Source organism: Phaethon lepturus, unplaced genomic scaffold, assembly GCF_000687285.1.
Source record: "Phaethon lepturus isolate BGI_N335 unplaced genomic scaffold, ASM68728v1 scaffold2055, whole genome shotgun sequence".
Taxonomy (NCBI): domain Eukaryota; kingdom Metazoa; phylum Chordata; class Aves; order Phaethontiformes; family Phaethontidae; genus Phaethon; species Phaethon lepturus.
In genome coordinates this window covers 12,335-37,166 of record NW_010542437.1, presented here as the reverse complement: position 1 = coordinate 37,166, position 24,832 = coordinate 12,335, and the positions used below count along the sequence as shown (strand labels likewise).

Below are 24,832 nucleotides of genomic sequence, written 5' to 3'. Positions count from 1 at the left end.
GCCCGGCTCGCCGCCACGGTCTGGGCTGAGCATATCTCTGTGTACTTCATATTGCTTTTGTATTAATACTAGCGTTATTGTTTTACTAAATCTGTTTCTTTTTCAACCCACAAGTTTCCTTTCTTTCCCCCATTTGCCTTTCTCAGCTGAGAGGGGATGTGGGGGGATAGAGCAATTGCTAGCGTTTAGCCCGAAGGTGGCTAAACCAAGACAACTTTAATTGGCGCCCAACATGCACAATTTACCCAGGAACAGGTTATTGGGCACTCAGCATAAAATAGCTCACCTGGGAGAGCAGCAGGTTTTTATCCTGAGAGTCTTGAAGGGTTGAGGTTTTAACAGATTTGACCAGATTTATTACAAGCATTTGTCATGTGGGTGGGGGCAGAACTGTCTCTGAGTGGAATTCTCTGGTATGTGTTTTCAGAGCTGCTTTTCTGGAGCTGTGGGCAGCCTCACCGGTGCTTGTTGTTGGTTGTGTGCAGTTTATGGCTCCTGGGCATGGGGTTAAAGGTGTCGCTTTGCTATGTTCTTTGGTGCTAGCCTGCAGTATCATAAATTCTTTTGTAAGTGCAGATTTTAACCGAAGGTGCAGTGGAGCCTTCATCTGCATACTTCAGGAGCCATGTAGTGGACTTTGTTTATAATTACACCTTTTGTTTTATTTCGTACGCTCAGGCAATAGTTTTTGAGAATTTTGAGAATACCCTTGGGATGTTTCCATCACCATATAACATCATGTTGGGTTTTTTACGTCTTACATCTTTGGTCTAGTTCAGAGGAAAAGATTGGTATAGATATTGGTTCTATGCAGCTGCTCCAGCCCCCACAGTAGAAACCACAGCCACCCCAGCGGCTACTCAAACTTCTGCAGCAAGTACTGTGACTGCTCAAGTCCAGATGACAATCCCTGCTACTACCCAGACCTTGGCGACAAGCATTGCAGCCAACCCTGACAATCAGTCCATGCCAGTGTCAGTTGCCCCTGTATAGAAGAAGAAATACAGAAATAGAACAGGTTGTGATGGCTCATCACAGGAGGGAGAACCAGACATAACTGCTCGACCTCTACCCCTAAGTGAGCTGCGAGATATACGTAAAGATTATGGCCGTCACGAAGGCAAGCAACTTGTTACTTGGTTACTCCGATGCTGGGATAACGGAGCTGATGGTTTGGAGTAGGAGGGTAGAGAAGTTAAGCAGTTGGGACCAATGGCTACAGAAGTGGGTATTGACTGGGGTCTTGGAAAAGACGCACATTCCCTCACTCTCTGGAGGTGACTCCTGCTAAGCATGATGAACAGGTATCCCCTTAGGGATGATATCGTGTGTCACCCAGACAAGTGGACAAACGTTGAAAGAGGTGTTAAAAATTTGAGGGAAATAGCTGTGCATGAGCTGATTTTTGCTGACCTGGACAACCCACAGACACCACAAGACGCAGATGCGCTCAGAGTTACTGGAGCGCGGTGCAAGTGGTTACGGAGCGCGCCACCATTGTGTGTCAACACATTAGCGTTATTTATCTGGAAAGACAACAACAACACACCAACAATGGGTGACAGAGATAATTGAAGGCAGCAACATGCAAACAGCCCGTCTCCCTCCCCATGAGCTGGCGTCTCAGGTTTAGAAACACCATCTGACAACTCCACAAAACTGCTCGGTAAAGTGTTGGAAAAATTGTCCCGGACCAAGGATAGGTACCACTCCCCACTTGTACCTACGAGTGTCTCGCCATCAGGAGAAAGCATCCCCCTGCAAGGCCTGCTCAGGAGGGACAGTACAGACCATGAGGCACCCGGTGGTCTTACCTGCATGACCATGGAGAGAACCTGAGGAACTGGGATGGGAAACCTACCTCGGCTTTACGGGCACACATATGTGAGTTGCAATGCAGAACAATCACAAAAGGGGGTTCTTCCAGGAAAATTGCTGCTCCAGTTTCCAGTGGGCAGCTCCCCAGACAGCACAGATGGGTTTCGAATCCCTATTTACAGGATGTGAGCAAGGGGGATGGGGCTCAAATCCACACGATGCCCTCAAACCCATATATCAATAACGGGCACCATTCTCAAAATTATAGGGGCCCTGCCTCCAGCCAGGTGGAGGAGGGACAACTGGGCTTATTGGACTGTGTGGCTTTGATGGCCTGGCACATCAGACCCATAGGAGTATAAGGCTCTAGTGCACACTGGTGCACAATGTACCCTAATCCCATCAAACTATAAAGGGGCAGAACCCATCTGTATTTCCGGAGTGACAGGGGCATCCCAACAGCTGACTGGAGGCCAAAGTGAGCAGAAGCACCCCACTGTGACTGGCCCAGAGGCTCCATGCATCCTGGCCATAGACTGCCTCAGGAGAGGGTAGTTGAAGGACCCAAAAGGGTACCGGTGGGCTTTTGTTGTAGCAGCTGTGGAGACAGAGGAAATGAAACAGCTGTCCACCTTGCCTGCTCTCTCAGAGGACCCTTCTGCTGTGGGGTTGCTGAGGGTTGAAGAACAACGGGTGCCGATCGCTACCACAACAGTGCACTGGCGGCAATACTGCACCAACAGAGACTCCCTGATCCCCATCCATGAGCTGATTCGTCGGCTGGGGAGCCCAGGAGTCATTGACTGGAGAGCAAAGGAGTGATCAGCAAGACTCGCTCACCCTTTGACAGCCCCATAGGGCCAGTGCGAAAGTCTAATGGAGAGTGGAGACTGACAGTAGACCATCGTGGCCTGAATGAAGTCACACCGCCAGTGTGCTGCCATGCCGGACACGCTAGAACTTCAGTAGGAGTTGGAGTCAAAGGCAGCCAAGTGGCACACCACAGCTAGTATCGCTAATGCATGTTTCTCCACTCCTTTGGCGGTGGAGTGCAGGCCACAGTTTGCCTTCACCTGAGGGGGCATCCAGTGCACCTGGAACCGACTGCCCCGGGGGTGGAAACACAGCCCTGCCATTTGCCATGGGCTGACTCAGACTGCACTGGAGCAGGGTGGAGCTCCGGAACACCTGCAATGCATTGATGACATCATCATCGTATGGGGCAACACAGCAGAAGTTGTTTTTGAGAAAGGGAAGGAAATTGAAATCCTTCTGAAGGCTGATTTTTCCATCAAATGAGGTAAGGTCAAGGGACGTGCACAGGAGATCCAGTTTTTAGGAGTAAAATGGCACAAGGGTGTCAGCAGATCCCAATGGATGCGATTAATAAAATAAGCGCTGTATCTCCACCAACTAACAAAAAAGAGACACAGACTTTCTTGGGCGTTGTGGGGTTTTGGAGAATGCATATTTCATATTACAGTCAGATTGTGAGCCCTCTCTGTGAAGTGGCTCGAAAGAGGAATGATTTTAAATGGGGCCCTGAGCAATGACCAGCCTCTGAACAAATTAAGTAGGAGACTGTTCATGCAGTAGCCCTTGGGCAAGTCCAGACAGGGCAAGATGTTAAAGATGTGCTTTACACCATGGCCAGGGAGAACGGCCTCACCTGGAGCATCTGGCAGAAAGCAACAGGGGATACTCGAGGTTGACCCGTAGGGTTTTGGAGGCAAGGATATAGAGGGTCTGAGGCCCGCTATACCCCAACCGAAAAAGAGATACTGGCAGCATATGAAGTTCAAGCTGCTTTGGAAGTAACTGGTATTGAACCACAGCTCCTCCTGGCACCTCGATTGCCAGTATTGAACTGGATGTTTAAAGGGAAGACCCCATCCATACATCACGCAACTGATGCCATGTGGAGTAAGTGGGTCTCATTGATCACTCAGTGGGCTCGCACAGTCATCCAGGAATTTTGGAGGTGATCGTGGACTGGCCAGAAGGCAAAGATTTTGGAGTGTCACCAGAGGTGGAGGTGATGTGCACTGAAAAGGCCCCACCATACAATAAATTATCAGAGAATGGGAAGCGACATGGTTTGTTCACTGATGGAATCTGTCGTATTGTAGGAAAGCAGACAAGATGGAAGGCTGCTGTGTGGAGTCTCACATGACGAGTTGCAGAAGCTACTGAAGGAGAAGGTGAATCGAGTCAGTTTGCAGAGGTGAAAACCATCCAGCTGGCTTTAGATATCGCTGAACGAGAAAAATGGCCAGTACTTTATCTCTAGACTGACTCATGGATGGTGGCAATTGCCCCGGGGGGGGTGGTTAAAGCAATGGAAGCAAAACAATTGGCAGCGCAGGGGAAACCCATTTGGGCTGGCCCATTATGGCAAGATACTGCTGCCCGACTGGAGAAGCTGGTTGTAAAGGTACGTCATGTAGATGCCCATATACCCAAGAATCGGGCTACTGAGGAAGACCAAAACAACCAGGAGGTGGATTGGGCTGCTACAGTTAAAGTGTCTCAAGTAGACCTGGACTGGCAACAGGAGGGTGAATTATTTTTGGCTCACTGGGCCCATGACACCTCAGGCCATCGAAGAAGAGATTCAACATATAGATGGACTCGTGACCGAGGGGTGGATTTGACCATGGACACTATCGCACAGGTTATCCATGAACGTGAAACGTGCTGCAATTGAACAAGCCAAAGAGCTGAAAACTCTGTGGTATGGAGGACGAGGGCTGAAACAGAAGCGTGGGCAGGCCTGGCAAACTGACTGTACCTCACTTCCACGCACCCGCCAAGGCAAACACAACCAGCCTTCGGGGCCGGGAGCACCCGGCTTGCCACCATCGTCTGGGCAGAGCATAACTCTGTGTACTTTATATTGCTTTAGTATTAATACTTGTTGTTTTATTAAATCTGTTTCTATTTCAACCCACGAGTTTCCTTTCTTTCCCCCATTTCCCTTTCTCAGCTGAGGGGGAGCTCTGGGGGGATAGAGCAATGTCTAGCGTTTGGCTCGGAGCTGGGCTAAACCAAGACATTAACACAGCTACTCACACTATTAATAAACTCGGGAAGACAGCCTCAGTTCAAATCTCACTGCTGGCAGAGGTGGCAACTAGCAAACATGCCAGCACTCAAAGTCTGCAGGAAAAAAAACCCAACAACAAATAAAACCTGAGAAAAGTCATAGCTGCAGTTTTCTAAAGGTGACTTTTTACGTAAGAATTTAAATGCACATGGATATAACTGCATTCATACTTAAAAAGACACTTTTTTAAAAAAAAAGGGTTTTTAAAATCTTTTAAAAAAAATTTTATTGTCATTTAGTCTGTTTCTCTGCTCAAAGTCAGGATCAAGTATGCTCATGCTGTTCATGATTTACACAGTGTAAATACACTGCAGTTACCACTGAGAAGAGAATTTAAGGAGATATATAACCAAAAGTTATGTGAAGGGTTCCTGAAAAACTAAGAGCAGGAAATGCCTGGTAGTTAGAGTAACCGACCACAGGAATGCATGTAGAGTACGTAAAGGTAATCAGATCTTCAATCATCATTACACAGCCAGTGCATCCCTTGGAAATGGGGGATTTTTACTTCAAAAGCAGACAGCTGTGCACCAGATGAAGAACACCAGACACCCAGAAGACATTTCTATCATTCTGAGGAAAAGGGGTGTGTGTGGGGAGGATACATGTCATTCATGCTAACATTTACTAATGTCAACATATTTAGGCTAAGGTGGCAGACTTCAGGATGCCCAAATGCCCATTACAGCTCCCCCATCCACACTCCCCCCCCCCCATTTTCTAGGGCAGGAAGCTGTAACTCATAGTGAAGCCATGGATTTCTACATCTGGCACCTCTAAAAATCCAGATTGCTTACTGCTGTGCCAAGGTGCACATACAGCTCATGCCAGTAATCAAGTGCCCCACTCTGAATGACGAAGTGGGCTCCCTTAGGAATTCATTTAAACAATTAGCTCACACTGACAGCTGAGTTGCCACAGTACATTTTCTAACAGAGCACACAGCTGACATTACAGATAGCAATATTTGGCAACTTTGTCAAATACTGGCTTTTTTAACAGTGACTAATATAAAAAATGGAGACTTGATTGAATAACCATAACGGCTCAGATCATTCCAAGGATTAAAGCTTCATGATATAATCCTTTCAGTTCCTAAACGCATCATTACCTCGACAGGTTCTTCCATTTGCTGCCATGGTATATCCCTGCTCAGGGCAAGCGCACTGATAACTGCCAGGAACATTCACGCAGCGGAAAGTACAAAGAATGCCTGCGCTTTGTGTGCACTCATCGATATCTGGGGAAAAAAAACCCAACACACAATTACAAACATAATGAAAAAAAGAAAAACAAAAATCTGAAAAGGGAGGCTGTAGAACACAAGGAAATTCTTATCTGACACGTTTATAATATATTCTTGAACAAGAACACCACCATGAAAGTTTGACATTGCTCTAGGGCAGTAGATGGTGCTTTCTGAAATGCTGAACGCAAGACTGCTGCCAAAAATACTGGTTGCAAGTACTTATGGAAAGGAACAGTAAATCTAGGGCACATCTGAGTTTGAAAAACTCTCTCTGGTACCCCTGCAATTCTTCTAGGATTGCTTTGGGGGCTTCCCTGTGCTAGGAAGGACGTGGGTTTCTTCACCATTTCTTAAATAGAGACTCTCCAAAGTATGTGTCGGTATTGGTAACTTCAAGAAAACAGGTAAAACCCTTCCTTTCTCCAGTCTGATCACTTCTAATTCACCCACCACCAGCAGATGTTAGAGCAAGCCTTCACTCAACTGTGGCTGAGCGGAGGCTTTTATTGATGCAATATAGGTAAACAAATCTTCCCTCCTAATTTTTTTAGTCATAAGCTCTAGCCCCATGAAACAGTAACTTCACTGGTTCTACAGTCACACAAGGGTATTCCAGTCCCAAGTAGGAGGCATGAAAATGAACTGAATTTTCCAATAGCTGGAGTTACCTTTTGCAGCTTCTGCAGCAGGGTGTAACTCAGAACCATCCTCAGACATCAACTGCAGCGTTAGGAGCTGCTAAGAGTTAGACAGCACAGACTGTTGAGGAGGACACAAGTATTTAACTTGACCTGAGAAAGCAGCAGCCTTACCTTTACAAGAATGCCCATCTTCTGCCAGCTGGAAACCTTGCCTGCAGTAACACTGGTAGGAACCGTAAACATTGGCACACTCCTGGCTGCAGGGACTAGTATCGCATTCATTCACATCTGTATGCAAAAAACAAACCCACAGACATTGCCGCATTGGTTCAGAACAGTATCTTCCATCATTTCTTGCCTCTGAGAACAGCTACCGGATCCTTCTTGTCAGAGTGAATAAGGATGGACTAATTTGTCCCAAGAAGATGTTTCTGCTCCCCGGGCAGAATACCAAGGAGCGTGAGGATGTCTGTTGCACCTGAATTCCATTTCTGTATATGCCAATTGAAAACACATACACATGCAAACAGGTGTTTCAGACCCTATATGTTACAGCTGGTTACAAATATGTTTTCATTGCCTTATAAAAAAAATCATGGAGAACTTAAAAAATTTCCATTCAATTCAAAATAATTTTTTTCCAGTTTTGCCAATACCAAGTTTCATCGTTACTAAAATTTGAATGAAACATCTCCTATTCTAACTTAGTTATGTTCTCGTTTTCTCTCATGTGTAAGGAAAGGAAAAAGTGCATGAGGGAAAGGAAGAAAGAGGAGAAACTTGTCGGCTCTCATCTAAGTGAGCATTCGATTGACTATCTGCCAATTTGAGCACACACAAATCATGGGTTTACTGTATTTATATTTCACCTCAACTCCTTCTCTAAAGTCCCTTAATTCACACTGCAATTTCTTCTTCATGGAAAAAATGCCTGGTACCTTCACAATGCTTCCCATCGTAAGACAAGCGGAAACCAGAAGAACAAGTGCAATGGTAGGACCCAGGGGTGTTCTCACACGTGTGCTGACACAGGCGTCCAGGGTAGTTCCAGCACTCATTTATATCTGCCAGCATAACAAGCAAACATATGATCAACTTAGAAACAAAAGCATCAAATAAGATGCAGGAGGGTATTTTAAAAAGTGTCAGAGATTGATTTGCAGAGCATGAAATGCTGCAACCTCAGGTTTTATGCCGACTTTGTGCTTTAATTGGTGCACAGTAGCGATAAAATACAAAATGCTCTATCATAGTCTCTTACGAAAAAAGCTGTGAAATCTTCAGAAAGATAAATTTCTACAGCAGCAGAAGCGTCACCTGTAGGAAAGTACTTTGCAGATGACTTTAACTGATAATCTGCAGCTAAACCAAAGCAAGGGCACCTGGTCCAAAATCGCAGCACGGAGTGGCAGAGCTCTAAATGGCCGGTTGCACTGAACGACAGCTGCTTTGGAGGCGATGCCATTATCTTTTGAGGCACTGCATTGCAGAACTAATAACTGCACACTACAGTGGTGCTAAATATTGCCTTGAGGTCTAAGGCTCAATCAATCATTTGTTTCATCTCATCTTGCACCTTACATACCAATGCAGCTTCTGCTGAATGCATCGTACTGATATCCCATCTTGCAGTCACAGCGATAAGCCCCAGGAAGATTGTGACAAATCTGCCCTTCGCCACAACGGTGTACTCCAGTTTGGCATTCATCCACATCTGCAGAACCAGAGAAAGCAATTAGCTTAAATATAGTTTGCTGAAAATCAATGTTTACGAAGACAAAAAAATAAATTCATTAAATAACAGGAATAGAAACTGTGAGGGTTGTCCCCTGGACACAACAAAGAATATCGGCTTTTCCCTCTGTGCTCTTCTCAAAGTCCGCTTTACATATCTCTAGGTCAAACTTTTGAAAAGCAATATGTTATCTTAAAAGTGAAAATGGTAACTGTAACCGCAATGGAGCTTTCCCAGCATAGCCTGCATTTCAATGTAAACACATTTTGATTCTGATCAAACCGTGACATTTAAACACCCTATTCTGATGTTCTGCCATTACGTGAGTCACGGCAAGCCGTTTAAAGCAAAACAAGAACTAGCCAGAAATTCTGCTCATCCCTTCAATTAAAGCAATTGCTATTTTCATCTCCAGTTGACCTTTCAATCTTGCTTCTGCTGTCTACCTTGTGCTCTTTCCCAATGTTGATCTTTTTTCTTTCCTCAATCACATTTTGATATTCCTCATGGCATCTCATCCAAAATCCAATACCAACAAATTAGTTGCTGCTCCACTCACATGCATCACTTCCAATCTCATTTTAAAAGTTCTTAGATGAAGATGAGAGTTTTCAATACATGCTGATTTACAAGACTTGCAACATGACTAAATAGCTCATCAGTATCTAACAAATCCCTGTTACCATCTGTGACAAGAAGCATCAAAAAGTCTGATTAACCCTCAGAAACTTGAATTTCTTCAAGTATTCTGAGTTCTGTAATTTCCTAAGCCATCAGATCCTGCTTCCTTCCTATTATTCACATCTTCAACTACTTTTACAACCCAAATCCCTGTTCATGTAATATTAATTAGGATGGTAGTTGAAGGCTGGGTGTTCTTCGTATTGGCCTACTTGAAGTCATAAATTGGAGCAAAGGGTTCCTGGGCAGTTCTCCATTAAACACCAGGCTTGGAGAGCGCTCCAGAAAGCAGTCACTTGCTGAGAAAATGATAGGGAAGGGAGAATAAGTTACTTATCGCAGAAACTTGGATTTGGAAAAGTGGAGATTAGAACAACCCTGACGAGAGGCACTAACAAATACGTTGTTCGATATTTCAGCACAGATTCCCACCTACACAGTTGCTGCTGGCACCGGGGTTAGGGATGGCACTCGCCAAGCAAAGAATTCCTGACAGGCTCATAGATTTCTGCTGAAACACTGTCTCCTCGTTTTCTTTAGAGATCAGAGATAGCATCAAAACAAGGAAGTTTCTAATGCAGATGCAAATTTGTAAAATAGCATTTTTATTTGCAATTAATTCCTATGTGCAACCATTTCATTAGTTTGTCCAAAATTACATATTCCATTGCTTTCAGACTTTAATTAGTTCTAGGGCATTATACCATCCGAAGTGTGCTATATTTCACAGTAGTTACAGTAGTTTTCAATTAAATGTAATATTTACCTTTTCAGTTAAAGGTAGTTTTTAATAACTCATTTACTAAATCAGAAAATACGAACATTATAAAGAGAGAGGAATCCTCTAAACAGAGATGACAACCATAAAAGTGCAGTTCTGCTGGAGAAACATGTGCAGATGATGTATTTACTACTGTGAATAAATCTAAATCAGGAATCTAATTAGCTATTGTAATGCCTTAAAGAAACTAGTCTTTATCATAGAGAGGGGAAATTAGGACCATATGTTCTTCTTTTGTCTCCTCCATGCTTTCTGCCTACTTAAAGAAAGTCATACTAAAAAACATATCAAAAGATATAGACTGCAAACAGCAAAGACAGAGACATTAAACAGTTGTTTTCCCAAAATCAAACTAGAGAAGCTTCCTTATACCTGCTCCTTAAAAGCATTGTCAATCACATAAAGTAGAGACAAAGTATCATCAGTAATTACAATACATTGTGTTATCTTATGCTTTAAAGATATAAATGCTGTATGAATAATGGCAATTTCCTCCTCTGCCACATATTTACACACAGTCACTCTCTTTTAGGAACAACTCGGGGGAAAAAAATGGATTCTTTCTATAAATCATCAGTTTGAAATTTAGGAACGTAATATGCCCTAGCCACTAGCAGGGCATGAAAACGAAAGCTGTTAGCGCTACAGCCAGGACTTCCAAGCTGCTCGGTGTTGACTGATGACTGATGACAAAATTGGTATTCATGGAGATGTTTTTAGGATTACCACCACACCGACAATTTCAGGGTCACCACACTCAGGTGGTGCAAATGTACCTAGCCCAGTTGACTTCACTGAAACAGGACTGATTGGAACCAGCTAAAGAACCGTGTCTTCGCAGCAACTGAGATGGGACTTTTGGACCTTCTCTTTGTAACAGTTGAAATATTTCAGGCTGCTCTATCATAGGACAGCAAATGAAACTGCACTGCTTTGCCCTGAATTTACAAAACACAAGCCCCTAGAGCTGTAGTAGGAAGCTTTGAGAAAGCTTTTCTTAGTTACACACATAAACTGTCCCTGTCTTCTGCTGTTTCCAAATCTTCCCGACCTTCTCACTGGCCAAGCATTGTCTGGATAGTCCTGGGTGTAAAATCATGAAGGGAGATAGAGCATAATGAAGAGCAAAAAGGAGAATGCAGAAATTTATGCAGATGTTGGGTCTATCTACACCACTGTTTTTCACTACAAGTTACTAGTCATGATCAGATTAATAGCTGCCAATGCGTCTTCCACCCAGCTGTAGCATCACAAGGCATATTTTGATAATTTTTCATCCTTCCTTTTATTCAAAGGGAGCGTAAGTAGAAACCATTAGGGTATCATCGCTAACCAAAATGTTGATTTTTTTGTTGTTGTGGGTTTTTTTTTTTCCCCCACTGTCATTTTATGATTTCCTACTTTGTGTAACACAGAACATAGGGAATTAAAGAATACATAGCCAGCCTTGCCTTGGGTACCAAGCTTTGGACCAAGGCTTTCAAGGACCAAGCTTTCAATTCCTCTGTGCCTAGTGTGCTCATTTACAGAACAAATGCTAATAAGAGATAAAATCTGCTGTTCTGAGTCAGTAACTCCATAGCCACATTGGAACAAATACAAATCAGTATCAAGCCACATGTCAGCCTATATGAGTATTTCAACATACTTTCCACAAAGAAATTATCCTAAACATACACACAACTGGATGTAAATGAGGACCACCATTCATAGCGCTACAAGGAATGTCCACTTGGTGCTACTCTCATGAGTCCACAAACTCAGTGGTTCTCGTTTGCTGCATCCCATGGCTTCAGATCATATCTCTTACAGTGAGATACTGTAAAAAATAGCAAAGGATCATGGTTTTGACTGACAACATGGTTAAAAAGTAACTAAACCCCATTCACTCCAGAACGGAAGCCAGTAAATCCCATAGGCTGTCAAAACCAACGTCACCCAGCGCACCCAGAGCAACTCCATGCAGCAGCCAGACATCAGTGCAGCATCCTATAGTGCAAACAAATTGCTGAGCTGCTTGGACAGCAAATGCATACAGCAAATTCCCACTCCTCAGATAAATTTAGGAATCTGGAGGTAACTCAAAACCTCTTTTTAGAACTGAAATGTCCTTTTTCTTCTGAGAGGGCACCTGACCAGATGCCGGAGTCCAACCTTACCAATGCATCGGGTTCCCTCCTCATTGGAGTGGTAGCCTCTGCTGCATGTCAGCATGTTCCTTTGGCAGGTGTAAGACCCAACGGTATTGATGCAGTTGAATCCTGGTTTACATGGCTCGGGGAGAGAGGTGCATTCATTAATATCTGGTGAAGAAAATGAATTAGAATAGTGAGAAGAGCTATTTAATCTTTCTCGTCTGTTTTCTTGCAGCTGTCACTTTTTCCCCCCCTTCACATCAATTTATTGTGCTACAAAGATAAGGCTGATGAAGGACTGCTGTGGTAACAATTTCATATTCAATATGCAAGCGTGCATATCTTTAAAAGGACAGCAATGTTTAAACTAAATTCACAGCAGGATTTAAGGAAAACTACACTTAGTCAATATATACCCCTTCGACAGGCTGAGTTGGCCAGTATTGCTGGCCAAACAATATTACAAACATATTGCTGGCCACACTTACCCACACAGTTTCCCTCAGGGTCTTGTAAAAATCCGTCCATGCAGCGTTGCTTTGACTCACAGTAGAATGATCCTTCTGTATTCTGACAAACGAAGTTTACTTTACAACTGTGAGTTCCTCTCTCGCATTCATCAATATCTGTTAATGAGATCGAAACACCAAATTGCGACTAGTGAAGCTGTACTTTTCAGTAGCCTTCAAGACTAGTCAACTGCTCAGAAAAGGAAGTTAGGAAGCGTTATTTAAAGCAGACACCCAACATTGCCCATGGGAAATCTGAGGTTTAGGTCTCTTTGTCCTTGGACATCCACTTGAGCATTGTCTGCAGAATTTGCCAGCTCCTGCAGCAAATTTGATCCAGGTCCTAACCACCTTGCTTACAGCATCTCTTGTAAACCACAAATACTGAAACATCTGCAGTTTTAAAATCCTTAAGACCCAAATTAAAACTAGGAATAACATACACGTAACGACATGTGGACCGCCCTCTTTCAAAAGCAAAATGGTCTCTTATTCCTTGCGTATCTCAGGAATTCTAGGTAGAAACCTACCTCCGCTGAATTTGACACTAATAGGGATCCACGTTTGAATAGGGCTGGGACTTCACTGTGCATACAGGCACGTGTGTGTGTGTGTGTATACACACATACACTTATGTACACAGAACAAACACTTATCCAACTCTGAAAACTATTCTGAAAAAAATCTGAATGAGAGATCGAAATATCAGTAACAAATTTAGCTTTTTTTCCTTACTCTGCATCCAGAGCTCAACACAGCTTTCTCATTTTTTATTATGTATATGAAATTATATGCATATGAAATTATGCAGGAAACCACACAATTCAAGAGTACCCACTCCTCCAGGCAGACAAGGGGAGAAGTGCTGGCACTTCTCTTTCTGTCCTAACTCCTCAGTTAAATGTTAAGGTCACGAGGGAACATCACCAGTCTCCCAGAAGGTACTGTATGGTTTTTCTACCATATTTATTGACTGAGACAAAAAAAAAAATGTGGAATTCAGTATTTCATAAACCTCTGCAAATTCAACAGTTATCTCTAGGCAATTTTACACACCGTAGTTCTGGAATTCTAGTCTTTCTTACAAGTCATTAATTTAAAGGCTACTTGGAAACAATTCGTAAATTTTATAATCTGTTACAATCTAACTTTAAGAGTAGAAAGCAATTTACCAGTAAATGTTAGAAATGCTATAGAATCAGACAACAGAAAAAAACATTCACAAACAGCCCCTTCAAAGAAACCAAGGTTCACTTACGACAGCTGTATATAAAGCGAGATTTCTGATCATTTCTATTTTACAACCTTATGTTATATGTCAAGAGCTAAATTCTTTCCATAGGCGTCTCTTACTCAAGCTGTCAGGAAACTCTTTGTGTAAAAAATGTAGGCGTAAATAACACTGACTTATGCCCTGGAAGGCAGGTCACATGCATCCGTTAGACCTCTATTGTATAGACCAAGAAGGGGGAGATGAAGAACAACTTAATCGCATGACCACTCTAAATGTAAATAAATGCAGACAGACCTCCTAAACACAGGAAGGACCAGACTGAGCCAGCCCCATGATCCATTCGGGCTATGAGTCAGTGTTCAACAGCAACCAGCATCAGCCCCTTCAGAGAAAAGCAGAGCTACCCAGAGGAGCGCAACAGGAATTCCTCCATCAGTGAGATCTCTCTCTAACCCCTTAAAAACAGGGTAAACCCTAAATCATAAGGTTTCAAGCATTTTCCAAATTATTCAGTTATTGTTGGAAAGTATTTAAAATAAATGACTGTACAGAAAGGGCTTAATGAAGCCAAACATTTCCATGATGATCAGCCTTTTTTAGCTGCAATCCTGATATCACAGACCTGCAACAATAAAACGCTTTGCAATCCCTTTCCTTTCCAGCAATTGCATCAGCTGAAAAAAAATTGTCTTTCTTACCAACACATTGTCCATCCTTAAGTTCATAACCTGGCTGACAGCTCAATTCCTGGAGACATTTGAATGATCCCATCGTGTTGATGCAGTGCTCTCTCCGCTGGCAGGTGTGAGCATCCGTTACGCATTCATTAATGTCTACAAGAAATAGTTAAGCAACTCAGTACCACAAATTTATCAAGTGATCTGCCTCTTCCTGCTCTTTTGGAAAGAGTCAAAAGCTCAGGTGAAACCACTCCTTCCAAAAGACTCAATATAGACTTTGCTACAGTGTTCTGATGAAAGACGTTTTATTCCAGGATCTTTTGTTAACACAAAGTAACTCGAGACACAAATCACGGGGAGATTTCCTTCTCCTCCCTTCTTCCCAAACATGCAGCAGATGGTGCAGGCATCGAGGACAAGGGATGGACAGAACGCAAGGTGGGCAGAGGAGTGATAATCAGCTTCTGGTTTACTGGATAGAAACCTCATGGACAACTGAATGAGAAAGTGATTAATGCCTCTTGCTCATTACCAGGTTTTCAGAGCTCAGGCTAAATATCAGCCCTGCTGCTTCATGCCGGCTGCGGAACTGCTGCAAGAGATAGGTACCCAAACTGCCCGCCCCGCTGCAGGTGGACTCGTGTAACGTACTTATCTCCTAAGAAATGCATAATTTGAACTGGGTACACAAGAACACACGGAGAGAGGAATCCTGAAGGCTCAATCAAGTTTGTAAATTTGCATTTAAATCTTTAAAGAGATCTGATTTCAGCAGGCGGAGTGGTAGAAAAGCGCAGGGACAATTTGAAAAGGAATACGCCACACCTTTAAAATTATATGTTTCCATAGGCTTGGATGAAATGATCTCAAATTCAGGTTTTGCTTATTTCAATAATGAAAGCTAGGAATACCATGATGAGCAAACACTTACAAGCAACAAAAAGGGGCAGAGATGGGAAGAAAAACTTCCTTGCCATTCTCCATAGAATCTTACACATCCACAGTTCTATATAAAGCTAAGAAGTATTTCTAGAGCTAACAAAAGCCAAATGTGACCATAACTATTACCGAGCTTCTTTGCACATGACGATGTTTTCATACTACACAATAAAGCAAGTATTGTTCAAATCAGATTTTCGTTTTGGCTGTAGAACCTCATTCCCAGATAAGTACAACATCAGATATTATGACTTCCCCTTGCGGAGCATCAAAACAGGAAAAGCCATTTTAAAAGCCTTTTGTCTTAGAAAATGTGTCAGCTTGTTTTCTCTCAGACAGATGAAGACAAGCACCAAGAAATTTCAGTTCCTGCTGAGGTCAGCTAACTGGTGATTTGCACTGAGTGTTGCAAGACAGTATGTCAGCTTAGTGCCATTTCACTTTTCATTTATTTGTCTTTTCTTTTTGTTTGCCATTGCTATTCTTCACGTGCTGTGTACTTGCCTTCCAAAGCTGATTAATGCACAGCAACGTCACTACTGTCAACTGGGCATCTCTCTGCCCGTACCACTCAATGTTTGTGTACTTCCACTGAGTGGCAGGTACTTGCCTACCCCAAAGTTTTTCAGGGTTATGTTCTCCTAATGCTTGCACTGTTTCCCAGTTTCTACACATCAGCTTGACGTGTAAGCAGAAATGTTCTCACAACTGGTCTTGGAAAAAAACCACCACCACCACCACCAGAACAACCCAACCAAAAACCCCATCACACGCTTGGAGAAGAATATGAGCGGCTATGATGGACTCCTCCCGCCTAACTCGAATTAGTTCTTCAATAAATTTGAGGTTTGTATTTTTTTTAATTTTAGAGAAGAATGGCTATGTATAGCCACTTAACCGCATCCAAACCAGTGCAAGCATTTCTACAGATTTAAGAGGCTACACAACAGATCTGAGATTATCTTTTCTTGCAAACCACAAAAAGCCTTTTCATATAAACAAATTGTCAGCACTACACTGCATCATGTGAACTTAAGTCAGTTCAGCTCAATGTCAAAAGAGCCACTAGGAGGAAAGCATGTTTGTCTGAAATACTACCCAGATAACGTAGGAAGTATTCCACCTGATTAGCAGGTGTAAACAGGTAAAAAGAAGGTTAAGATTTCACAGAGAAAAACAATCTAATATAATTCCATTTTTTGTCTGCACTTTTTGATTCAATTTTCAAATTTCCAAGTACTTGAGAAAGTAAGTAGAGCTGGCCAGAATGCATTTGAGGAAATTAAAATTATGGAAGATTACGTGCAGAATTTTTGCTTTCAGGTAAAGTTTTGTGCACAAGTGATACACTGATGATCTCTAAAGTTTAATGATTGTGACTTGGGCTGAGATGCAAGGCTTAAACTATGAGCCATGCAGTACGCAAGGCTCTGCTCTGTCCTATCTGATGTTAGGGCATGGATCTCCATCTCTGATATCAGGCCAGTTGTCAGCCCACCAAAGTTTCCTTTTCATTTTATTAGACATGCCATTTTTTGTTCATTTTTCTAAGCAAATTCCTAAGTGGTCATGCCACAATCAAAATGAGGTCTCAGAAGACCTGCAGCATCTTTCTCATGAGTTCCCCTCAGTCCATGCTGTTGCTCTCCCTATCAATGTCTACCACAGAACAGTGTCCCTTAGCATAAGCGTGAAGGTGGGAAAAGGCATCTTTGGGAATATGGTCCCAGTTTGTGCCGAGGCAGCACACGAGCACCTGAGGTAGCTCTGTTCAGCCCAGGCTGTACCTGGTCTCATTCTACTCCACCCTTATGGCACAAGGTAGAGGGGAGTGAGGACTGAACACATTTTTATATAGCAGGACCATCTCTTTCTCCTTTTTTCCTCCCTATTGATTATCCGTAGAATCAAGAGTGCCCACAGCCTGTCTCTCTTCAGTACTGGAAACAAACTCAACAAGTCAGTAAAATGCTTGACAGAGCACTAGGAAAAATATGAGTTATGTTTTCAGTTTGAAACAAAGTTAATTCCCAACATTGGACCAACTATCACCTGTAGTCTTCATCCGACACAATTAAGACTGTGAGGTAGGGCAAGATTACATTTTAAAAAAAAAACAGGAGTAAGAGGGAAAATAATTAAGCAATACATTAAAAACCAAGTCATACAGTTACTTCTTGAGAAATCCACTAGGTCTATGTGTGTGGCAACAACATTCCTCACTCAGTCAGTAAAACACAGAATTAAATACTATTGCGAAATACCTCTTTTCCCCCCAGAATTGTTGAAAACAGCAACATATACACTATCCATGAGCATATCTGTTGCATCTAAGAAGCTGATGTTGTTGTGAAGGAATACCAACATTTATCTACTGCTGGTTTTTTCTATACGTACTTCAACATTAATTTTTTTTTGCATGTTTTATAGAAATGTGAAATGCAGACTTTTTTTCGACCTGCACATGTGCTTTCTCATGATTTTTCTTCTCTTCAAATTACTTCAGCTGAATTTGTTTTATGGAATACATCTGTTTTATTTAGACCCGTTGTTATTTTGCAACCACCCATCCCGTGCTCACACGCAGTCCCTATGGTTCAGCAATAAAATGACCACTTACTGCTCACTCTGGCAGGAGGGAAAATTTAGATGGGAGTAGCAAAGAAAGTGGTCTCCCGTCAGTGTGCATGTGGGTGGTGGTAATGACTTAGCCTGAAAGTCACCAGGAAAAGCAATCCACGTTAAAAACACCCAACCTGGCTCTTATCTCTGTAGAACATGGAGCTTTCAAGCCTAAAGACATTTCAATATCCATTCACAAAGTTACAAAAAGCTGGTGTGTGCAGGCTATTTAAACGGCTGGTGACTCTTCATTGTGCATGGTTGGCTTTCAGGAATTCTGGATATCTGCTCTTGAATGCACCTGGAATTATAATCTTCTACAGTTTGACTAAAGGAAATTCAACAGATAAGAGGTTATCAGCTGTTCTGTTGCTGTGCAAAGATTGTTCCTCCAGTCCCTAAAATATGCAAAGAGTAACATCATTAAAACAACAGTAAGTTGCAAACAAATTACCAAAGCTTTCCTTGTGGTGTGGCGACAGCTGAGGCTGGAGCACAAAAGCAGTTAAGCTGGGGAAGGATACCTTAGGCGAGTATGGCTGCAATGAGGCAGTTCCACAAAACAGAAACCACAGTGTGCTTGTGGCTTTCCCCTTTGACTAGAGAAGTAGGAAAAATGTTAAATACAGCAAATGTTCTCCAGGCACCACACACAGAGCAGAGCTGTACAGGAGCAGGGAGCACACAGGGTGTATCTATCCAAAATGGAAGAGAAACGTCAAAGTTTTCTAGATTATTTACAAGGATACCTGTAAAAACCTGACTCGCGTTAGAGAAATACAGAGGTTTGTTATTTAGTGAGAGAGAAGAGGATCTTTTAGCTTTACAAATGAGAGCTATATCTTTCATTTTATTAGCGATGCCTGAAGTTTATCTTGTATCAGTCACAATAAAACTCTATTATAATGTCATGAGGTAGAGGACAGGGGAGGAAGAAAGCAAATCAAAGGAAGCGCTTGGCATCTTCTATAGTACCTTCTGCCAAAGCTGATGACAAACATGCATTACTTTAGTTTCAAAACACTCCTGGGAGACGGAGAAAAGAACGGATATATCCCTACTGCATAGTCCAGGAGAAAGATCAGGGGATTGAATGGCAAAATTTTCAGAAGCAGAAGGCAAGGTGAGGCAGTTCTTCAGCTACTCACTTACCAGACCCTACATGCAGAAGTGTGGTACATACAGCAGGCTCTGTGAAAGCCATGAAACACGCAATGCAGGCTGTGACCAAGTACAAATACCATCTTCTATCCCACAATCTGATATTTTCTCTGTAAAGGCTTCCTTCCTTCCAGTGGTGTGTTCTAAGCCATTTCATTTAAACTAAATAAAGTCATTAGTTTTCCATGCTTACCAGTATCTCTGGTTTCAAAATAAATCGTAATTTAAAAAAAATAAATCCAATTTTGACAATTTACGGAAAACCCAAGAAGACAGTAAATCACATTTCTGCTCTAAACTATGACACTGTATAAGCTTTCCTGCTCATGCCCTCATGCCATATGATGTCATTAATAAATGAGATCATAGAGCTTTAAAAGATAGGAGCAAAACCAAAGCTGTGATGGTCAGAAAAACAATGTTATAAACATAGGGAGAAGGACAGGGGTGGAAGAAGGCGAATGTATTCACACATGACATTATAGTCACAGGCATTGCTGCTTTCATTAATGACTAGAGCTCTCCAGGTGCTCCATCTTTCCAGGCATTATCACACAACACCACTGCAGCTCATGTGCCTCCTAAGCCAGCCTCTAGAAAAGTACCCCAAATAGAAACTATTTCATAAGCTCAGGCTTTTTAAAACAAATTAAATCCTCATAAATACACTTGTAAAAATAGATTGGTTTCTTATATGAACTTAAATAGCAGGGATGATACACAGCAGAATTATGATGCATCTTTAACTTTTACACAAAGAAATTTGTGCCAGAATGAACAAAGGACTAACCTGAATTTAAAAATCCATCACTTTGGAATGGATCTTTTCCACTGACCAGACTTAATGCAGATTTCTTGAGCTGTATTTATGAAGTTCTGTCACTTTATGATATCTGGGCATTTGGTAGTATTGACACTGTCCAGAGAGATCAACTGCTATGTTTTCTTAGCCCAGTTTAACAGTCATCAGTACTGCTGTGGTCATCACACCTACGAACTTTTATGACTTTTGCACAAAGTTATATGTATCCTGAGAACATATTGCTAGGGAAAAAGCCAAATAGCATACGACTCATGATGTTAAGTGGCTGAGCAAATGGTGCACATGTGTTTTTACTAACTCATATTGAAATGTCATATGCAAAGATGGCCAGAGAGCCTTTTAGCATAAATGGTTTAAATGCATTGCAGAGCATGAAAATTATGATGCTGTGGTGAATGGCTTATACCTATCATCTTACCAACACATTTTCTATGCCTGTTGAGTATAAAGCCCTCTGCACAGATCACTCTGTGGTTGACACAGTAGAATGATCCCAATGTGTTCACACATAATTGTCCTCTGGAACAAGCGTGAGCACCTGTGAGGCACTCATCCAAATCTATATCAACGTGTTGCAACCAAAAGGGAAAAACGGAATTTTATTAGAACATTTTCTGAAATGAAACAACACTTCTTTCATGCTGGAGATGTCTAAATGAAGTGTGTTGGAGCCACCACATCAGCACCATGATATAATATATACAGTGTTACACTGAAAATAGGGCGGGAGTAAACCCTTGGAGATCATCTCGTCCTTGCTCACACCCCTACACTTTTGTCATTCCAGAAAGAACCATTCCTAAAAACAGGCAGTCACACAGAGGCAACGCGCACTCTTTGCAGGAAACCTGTTCCACTGCACCATCACCCTTAACACCAAATACTTACTTTAATATAGATTATAAATGTCCCTTGCTACAACTTCAACTCACTACTTCCACCGACATTTCTGAATTTTTTCACCTCCTGTGTAAGAAAACGATTGTCTTGAAATGCCTCTTTTGATTGTGATGTTAATTAATCAAATTAGCTTCCACCACACTTGAGTAAGCAATGCACAGCAATTATTTTATCTGGTGATATTGAATTCCCATTTTCTTCAGAGACTACCTGGAATTTCATGAAAATAATTTGTTATTCAATAAGATCTGAGATTAAGAGGGATGGGGATCACTTGTGAGCAATTCTGAGTGTCAGAAGCTTCTACTTTTATTTCACTGCTGGCTCCTATTGCTCCCACACTTACATATTTATAGTTAAGGTATGTCACAGGGCATTGCTTCTGACCCCCAAATATTTCCTGGGCAAACATAACCTTTGTCACTACCCAAACGTGTCCCTTTAAAATTTATCTAATATGAACGATCATGATGCAGCTTTGGAATTCACTGTTCATCATTGCGCAGGCAACACATGGAGCTGGACCAGCTCACAACAGCACATTCTTCATAGCAGTGAAGCCTCATTGAACTCAGGTTTTCAAGGCAAGCAGAAATAAAACCAAACTAAACAGGTGACAGGGCAGAGCCATAGCTCTGAGGGTTCCTTGGGACAGCAAACACGCCCACGTCCTGCCTGCGGCTCCCATTCTCAGGAAGAAAAGCTGCGTGTCCATAGCTGTGTAGAGAGACACTGGGGAGGAACGGTAGTGGGAAGAGAAACCAAGAGGGCTGATATTTTTATCTGCCTGGAATGTCAGAGGAAAAGAGCACAAATCCAATCCAGGCTTGCCTTCACCCAAAGTCCCCAGGTAATAGGCACGCTGCATAGACATGCTTCGGGAGTTATCTGCGAAGCCCATCTGGTATTCCTTCTGCCAAACGATCTCTGTACTGCCACTTGCAATTCACAATACCAAAATAAGGAACCCTTAGCGAAACACCTAGGGGTATGAGATATGAAAGTGTTTCAATGATGTCTCTGTACTGAACCCGAGCTGCTTACCTTCACAAGAAATCCCATCAGCCATGATCGTATATCCAGACAAACAAGAGCATACAACATTTCCTTCCACAATATTGCAGATATGCTTGCAGGGGCCATTATCTACGCGAAGTAAAATTGCAAAATACATTAGCATTCATAACACAGACCAGCTGAAGTTACAAACCTCCCAGTCATCCAAATATAATCCCAGTTTAGGCGACGGGGAATGCAGCTTGTAAACAATCTGTCCAGGCAGCCCTAATCACTACTTGCAACCCTCCTACTACACAGAAACACACCTGTGCCCCCCCTACCTGTATTGCTCACATTATGCTGCACAGCTGCACTGCTCACCTCGAACTAAATAGCAGGTGTGCAATAAACCTGAAATCAGAGTAAAGCCTCAAATTACTTCCTCAGGTTTCCCCTGACAATTCCTCAGCCAGAAGTGACAAATTAAGGACGTGCTGCAGCAATCAGATTGGTGAAGGGACGTGTGGAATTTTATTCCAGCTCTCTAAACATTCCTCACTCATCTGCATCTGCAGTTCATGCCTCCAACATACCTCTACACTTATCCTGCTCTTCTTCTAAGGATCTGATGAGAAGAGGCTGAGAAGGAGAGGCTGCCGGAGGGATGGTGGCTTCTGCTTCCAGCCTTGTCACCTGTCCTCTGTCAGCATCTGCAAGGAAGGCAGGCAGAGACGGATCAGGGACAGCATCACCTCCACCAGACACTCCATGGCAAGGGTCCCGGTCCCATTCATCCCACTCCATCATGGTTTGTGGGAGGAAACATTCTGTTGACCTGGACAACCGTCTACGCATGGAGGTGAACAATCAGTTTTGCCAGCCTCCGTCTGCTTGGTAAGAACAACTGTCCGACAGCACGCACAGAGTGCTGCATGCCCATGGAGATGCTCACAGACGTCATGGATACAGATCGGGGAGCTTGGCTGAAAATAACTTCTGTAGACTAAAATATTGCAACACCTAATGAATAAAATTGGAAGTATTAATTTTATTTTTTTAAAATGTTGCTATATTGTAAATAGAGTGGATATCTTTCATTCATTGTATGATTAAAAAAAGCACCAAACCCAAAATAAGTCTTACTCGTATTCTTAAGTTCTTACTAAACTTATTGTGTACATCTTATTTCAACATAGATGAAAAGCAGACTCTCACCTTTACACGCACAGGATATTCTTGAATGACTTTTACACAGCCAAGTGAAAAACATGACAGCTGCTATCTGTCATTAAGATTTTCGACACACAGTAATGTTAAAGGTATCAGGATAGTTGTAAAAAAACCCAAAACAACTCTGTTACATCAATAAGAGTAATCCAGTTTATCAATATCATCAAAACAGAAGCCAAAATCCATAAGGCTAAATTCTTCCTTAAGAGGGATGTGTCCTGTTGTCATTGATTTGAGTTCAAGTGTCGCCTGGAGCAAAGTGTGAGCCACCAAACAATGACAACATGAAATGACTAAGTGTGGCTGCAATACAGGTTTGGGGTATGGGAAAAGTGACTTCATTTAAAAAGAAAAAATGAAATCACAGACATACAATGGGCTACGACACAGAGGCAAATAAAAGTCACTTGCTTGTGGCATAGACTGAATGATTTCCCCATAAAGAGAGCAGAGAAGCAAGAAGCAGCCTTTGAAGTTTCCTCAATGTATGCTTTCTCTTGCCTCACAGAGCCACCGAAAGAACATCACTTCTTTCAAGCCTCATGAAAGAGTGCGACACATTTTAAAAACCAGAAGTTAAATACAAACAACATCCACAAACCAGCAAAGAGCAGGACGTGTACAGGTACAAATACAAAGGCATTATAGCTAATCACAGGAGTAAAAGTTACCAACAGTATGAATTTAAAACTGACTGGTGTGGTTCTCCATGCACAGACCACGTGGCAGAAATGAGCACATACACAGAGGAAAAATGAGAAATAAAAGGCCACCATGCCACCTTGCCAGGTAGAGCACATATGGTTTAGCCAAGTGTAGCAAGTGAGGTGCCCTGCCCTGCCATTTCGCTTGCCCAACCTTTAATTTGACCCAGAACTCCAGATTGACAATAGCAACCCTTCCTACGCGTCTCAGGTGTCTCACTCGCAGTCCCCTACCCTCGTCATAATCCTCTACCTCAACTGAGCTCTGCAAAGCCCTCTATGCTTCCTGGCACAGCCATACGCACCGCAGTCTTGCAGAGCTGCCAAGAATTACCAACTACCCAGATACGAGATGTATTAACCCACATCCGCACTTCAACGGAGTTAGGAGTGGGAGAAGCAAAGCAAAGCAAAACAAAAACACACATATGCTCCAGGTGAATGATCAAGCCAAATCTTGCAGTGCTAAAATAAGAACAATTTTCTTTGCCTCTTTTGGATTAGGTTCCTTCCCCAGAATTTTAATATAAACAACAGAGCAGACAGCTGCCGCAGAAACACTGTCAAACACATTATTGATGTAAGAGCTGTAACATCATTCATTATGAATGACATAATGAATGCTCATTGTTTGGCTTGGGCAGAAAGTATTTGAAGTCTAAGGAATTCTGTCACTGGATGGCAAGACTTATTTTGCTTGTTAAATAACCGAAAGCACTTTTAACTAATGTAAAGTTTCAACTTTTCAGGTTATCTGATTTGAAATCTTGCCATTGGAGAACTCCAGACATAAAACAATTACAACACAATAGACTTTCTTTTCAAGACTTCCATCACACTAGATATATTTAGATTTTGTATCACTGAAAGATGTTAATGATTTTA

At 42.3% G+C, this 24,832-nt stretch overlaps 1 protein-coding gene across 1 annotated transcript in view; it reads right to left on the bottom strand.

The window, feature by feature from the left end:
- The window catches only part of LOC104621494 (fibulin-2-like), a gene marked incomplete at its 5' end in the record, with an annotated part of 41,769 nt that overhangs the window by 6,232 nt on the left and 10,705 nt on the right, over positions 1-24,832 (bottom strand). The window contains 9 exon segments of the mRNA XM_010288003.1: positions 6,036-6,164; positions 6,986-7,102; positions 7,753-7,878; positions 8,400-8,528; positions 12,171-12,314; positions 12,635-12,772; positions 14,588-14,722; positions 22,059-22,160; positions 22,607-22,723. Coding sequence (XP_010286305.1) covers positions 6,036-6,164; positions 6,986-7,102; positions 7,753-7,878; positions 8,400-8,528; positions 12,171-12,314; positions 12,635-12,772; positions 14,588-14,722; positions 22,059-22,160; positions 22,607-22,723 — 1,137 coding nt within the window.